This window comes from Gasterosteus aculeatus, chromosome 9 (assembly GCF_964276395.1).
Source record: "Gasterosteus aculeatus chromosome 9, fGasAcu3.hap1.1, whole genome shotgun sequence".
NCBI classification, from domain to species: domain Eukaryota; kingdom Metazoa; phylum Chordata; class Actinopteri; order Perciformes; family Gasterosteidae; genus Gasterosteus; species Gasterosteus aculeatus.
Genome location: NC_135696.1, coordinates 4,458,162 through 4,463,215, shown reverse-complemented (window position 1 = coordinate 4,463,215; position 5,054 = coordinate 4,458,162). Strand labels below are relative to the sequence as shown.

Below are 5,054 nucleotides of genomic sequence, written 5' to 3'. Positions count from 1 at the left end.
TTATTTTCAAAATAAAATCCGGTAATTCGTATTCGAGCTAAGAAATGTTCGTAAACTATAGAAGTTCTATTTCCATGTAATATTCTGAATTGCACTATGCATCCCTATTTTGGGGCTAAACCCTTTTAACGTGATGTGTTGTATCAAAATGTATGTTGTTTATCAATTTTGAAACCTTTACTTTTATTTTTAAATTTGGAGTAAGAGTGAAATCATTCATTACTGCAAACTTGACTCTGGAACACGGCTCGTGCTAAAACCGTATTTCAGTCTTTCAAATTGAATACTAATTATTCTCTTTTCTTTGAACGCACACAAAATCGTACGTTTTCAAATGTAGAAATCGTGCATATTTTTTATTTTTCAAACGTGATCTTTTATTTTTCCAGTATTAACGTCCAAATCCTCCTCTATAGTGCTCGATCTACAGTGCATCCGGAAAGTATTCAAAGCGCTTCACGTTTTCTACATTTTGTTATGTTACAGCCTTATTCGAAAATGGATTAAATTCATTATTTTCCTCAACATTCTACACACAACAACCCATAATGACAAAGTAAAAACAGTTTTTTGCAAATCTGTTAAAAATAAAGAACGAAAACATAACATGTACAAGTATTCACAGCCTTTGCCATGACACTCAAAATTTAGCTCAGGTGCATCCTGTTTCCACTGATCATCCTTGAGATGTTTCTACAACTTGATTGAAGTCCACCTGTGCTAAATTCAGTTGATTGGACATGATTGAGAAAGGCACACACCTGTCTATATAAGGTATCACAGTTGACAGTGCATATCAGAGCATAAACCAAGCCATGAAGTCCAAGGAATTATCTGTAGACCGCCGTGACAGAATTGTATTGAGGTGCAGATCTGGCGAAGGGCAGAGAAAGATTTCTGCAGCATTGAAAGTCCCAATGAGCACAGTGGCCTCCATCATCTGGAAAAGGAAGAAGCTTGGAACCACCAGGACTCTTCCTAGACTCTTCCCCGCCCAGTCAGACTGAGCGATTGGGGGAGAAGGGCCTTTGTCAGGGAGGTGACCCGATGGTCACTCTGACAGAGCTCCAGCGTTGTTCTATAAAGAGAGGAGAACCTTCCAGAAGGACAACCATCTCTGCAGCACTCCACAAATCAGGCCTGTTTGGTAGAGTGGCCAGACGGAAGCCACTCCTCTGTAAAAAGTTTGCAAAAAAGCACCTGAAGGACTCTGACCATGAGAAACAAAATTCTCTGGTCTGATGAATCAAAGATTGAACTCTTTGGCCTGAATGCCAAGCGTCATGTCTGGAGGAAACCAGGCACTGCTATCACCTGGCCAATACCATCCCTACAGTGAAGCATGGTGGTGGCAGCATCATGCTGTGGGGATGTTTTTCAGCAGGAGGAACTGGGAGACTAGTCAGGATTGAGGGAAAGATGAATGCAGCAATGTACAGAAACCTCCTTGATGAAAACATGCTCCAAGCACTCTGGACCGCAGACTGGGGCGACGGTTCATCTTCCAACAGGACAACGACCTGAAGCACACAGCCAAGAGAACAAAGGAGTGGCTTCAGGACAACTCTGTGAATGTCCTGGTGTGGCCCATCCAGAGCCCTGACTCGAACCCGATTGAACATCTCTGGAGAGATCTGAAAATGGCTTTGCACAGACGCTCCCCATCCAACCTGATGGAACTTGAGAGGTTATGCAAAGAAGAATGGGAGAAATAGGTGTGCCACGCTTGTGGAATCATACCCAAGAAGACTTGAGGCTGTAATTGCTGCCAAAGGTGCTTCAACAAAGTATTGAGCAAAGGCTGTGAATACTTATGTACATGTGATGTTTTCGTTCTTTATTTTTAACAGATTTGCAAAAAAGTTTTCACATTGTCATTATGGGTTGTTGTGTGTAGAATGTTGAGGAAAATAATGAATTTAATCCATTTTGGAATAAGGCTGTAACATAACAAAATGTGGAAAAAGTGAAGCGCTGTGAATACTTTCCAGATGCACGGTATGAATGAGGAGTGCCATCAGAGGGATTTTAATATTTAATTTCACAATTTAAAATTCACATGGTTAAACCACATTTTTAAATCCTTATTAAGTGTCACTTTTATTCTTATTCTTTGTTAAAAAATGCAAGTAAGTGTATTATACACTTTCCTGATACCTCACTATTGCTAGAAATGAAAATGTCCTTTGGTCGGGAAAGCAAGTCAACCAAAAGGACTAAACAAACAAATCTAACAAAATGAATAGAGCAAAACAATAATATCTGTATTCCTGATCCTATATAAAAAAGTTTCCCAACCGCAATTAATCTTCATGCACTTCTGAAACTTGGGTGTGTGTGCGTGTGTTTGTGGGTGTGGTTCAATGTGAACCAAAGTAATCATCTTTGTACAACTGCATAATGTTTACTCTAAGGAGTTTAAAGAAGGTTCATTTTCCCAAATTGATATTAAGTAAATTAATGCCCAAAAATCCTAGTGCTCCAGTGCAGTTGGTTTGTTTTTCGGCGAAGGCTATGGCCGATAGTAGCCTGTTTCCTGGTTGATAATAAAATCCTAAGAAGAACATGTTGTCCAGAGCTTTAATTTATTATCAACACATAGATCATAGAATCTGCCCACATTGCCCCACAGCGAACGGATTGGACCATCTCTCAAATGTCAATATAGAGAGTATAAAGAAGATCAAAGCTATAAAGAAAATTGCTGTTGCACAACCATCTAGAACAGGAGTGCCCAACCAGTCGATCGCGGTCTACTGGTAGACAATTAGGGGTTAGGTGTCTTGCTCAGGGACACTTCGACTTGAGACATGGGGCCGCCGGGACTGGAACCTACAGCATATGTACTCTGTTGTGGTAGCATGTATCTGTATGTACAGTGACAAATGGACTGTACTTGTATAGCACTTTTTTAGTCTACTGACCACTCAAAGCTCATTAACACTTCATTCACATCCATTCACACACCGGAGCTACCATACACAGTGTCAGTAGCTAACATACCACATATCACACACTGTAGTCACTGGAGCAATAATGTTGGGTCAAGTGTCTTGCCCAAGGTCACATGGACACATAGACATTGATGACAGTGCCTGGGATCGGAACACCAATCCTCTGGTTGGAGGACAACCGGGCTCTCCACTCACTCATAGTTGACTAATGTGTCTCAGAAACAAATATGTGCAAATAACTGTCAATGCTTTTTTCTGTGTAATTGTTGATTATGGCTATAAGTAATTGTCTCGGTATTTCTTGATACTCTTGATACTCATACTGGTATGACTTCAGATGTGTAAAGGATCACTGTAAACTGTTCACTTAATTATTGTCATAACGGCCTTACATTGAAATTCAGAAAAATAGGGTTACACGTGTGCAGTAACATTCCTATCTAACTAACTATCCACCTATCTATGTATTATTAAAGTGAGCATCAGTTAGGCTCAGCCCAGCTTCCAACTTGCATGTCAACACATGATTTTGTGTGTATTGGTATGCTACAGTAGTCTCTTGGCTCAGCCTAAAAGTCGAGGACGCTCCAATTACAAGAACCGTTTAGAGTGTTTCATCCCCTTTGACTCTGATTCTGTACATTAAGGCAACAGGGAACAATTAACTTTATTAGTAAATGTTGTGACCTTAGTTAACTTAAGAACGGATGTGGACATTCTCAAACTTCTTCCTCACTCTCTCATGTCCCTGATGCTCTGTTAGGACAATTATATACAGTAAATACATGACAAAGCAGTCTCTGCTTAGTTGAGTCTGAGATAAATGTCCGGCTACAATCCACAAACTCACTCCATGTGTGCTAGTGTTTATAGAGTCAGTGGGGGTGGAACATGAAGGGTTGGCGGAGGACGTAAGACAGAGATGGGAGTGTACAACATAATACAACCTCTTTTTTTACCCCTTTTGTAGTTGCAGCACACTGCCAATTCCCTCTCCTACCTCTTCTTTCCTGGCTCTTTTCGCCTCCACCCCTTCTGTCTTAACGCATTCTCTCACTCCTCCCCTCTGCTCCTTTACCACCTCCCTATTCCATACTTCTGACTGAGCAGGGAATGGCTAACACCATGGTCTCAGTGCGCAGCTCGGAGCTGGGACCACTTGGCTGGGACACTGTCGGTAAAAGTCATGTCTTTCTACAGAAAGTCTCCTCAAAGCTGGGGCCAAACTCTAGCCAGCAACAGAGAGGCACTAGAGTAGGGAAAGGGCCCTTGGGACCACCTCCACCTCTATGGTCCTGCAAGAGTCATGGACCTCCAGGACAGGGGATCCCTAGGCGCAGGAAAACCCTTACTGATGGCTCCACATTTGGAGAGGGTGGACAGAGTGCTGGAGGAGGAACTCCAACGCGGTCGAGACAAAGTCAGTGCCAGGGTGAGTCAATGTAGTGTCTGCATTGTTGTAGAGACATAAACATGAGCTATTTCTGGTAGGACACATTTCATTCATAATGCCGTAAATGTAAACACACAGGGACATACTCCACATGCATTGTAGGTCTGCTTTGCTCGACAAAGCACTTCAAAGTTGTCTGTGAGGGTCGCTGCAGTAGACTCAGGAAATGAGCAGGCTGACACTGCAGACCATTCCACATACCACACATTCACACGGTTTTTCACGCCCTAGCACACGCTGTTTTGGGATTTACACACTTATTATACAGGTGTGTTTTCAGCTGGTGACATAAGATCCCGTCATGTTAGTGTGTTCTAGCTGCAGTGTTTCATAACAGCAAAACTTTCTAATTCTTGGAAATTAAAAAACAAATGGGGATGTTTTTTCCTCTTTATCACTTATTTTCTTTTTCCTTTCCTCTGTTGTCCTTCTTTTTGTTTTAGTTTCTCCGTTTCTCTTACCTTGTTTTATACTAAAGGGAGTTTCAGGTTGTTGTTTGTTCCTGGTCTGTCGCTTTGTGTTGTTGGTGCAGCATCAGACCAACCGACGGTTGTTTGTGCAATCCCTCAACGTTGTTTGGTGATAAATTCACCACAACATTAGCACCGCTGGTAAGACGTTTCCTAAAAAACAAACAAACAACAAAC

At 41.7% G+C, this 5,054-nt stretch overlaps 1 protein-coding gene across 10 annotated transcripts in view; it reads left to right on the top strand.

The window, feature by feature from the left end:
* Nucleotides 1-3,978: 3,978 nt before the first annotated feature.
* The window catches only part of mtus1b (microtubule associated tumor suppressor 1b), a 42,608-nt gene continuing 41,532 nt past the window's right edge, over nucleotides 3,979-5,054 (top strand). For 2 of the 10 annotated variants that reach the window (XR_013450599.1, XR_013450600.1), the window contains exon 1: nucleotides 3,980-4,386. Coding sequence is in view for 6 of the 10 variants with exons in the window: in XM_078080195.1 (XP_077936321.1) it covers nucleotides 4,068-4,386 (319 nt within the window). In the remaining 4 variants the exon portion in view is untranslated. Of the gene's footprint in view, nucleotides 4,387-5,054 lie in introns of all 10 variants that reach the window. The other 8 variants (XR_013450597.1, XM_078080193.1, XM_078080195.1 and 5 more) reach the window with 7 other exon arrangements.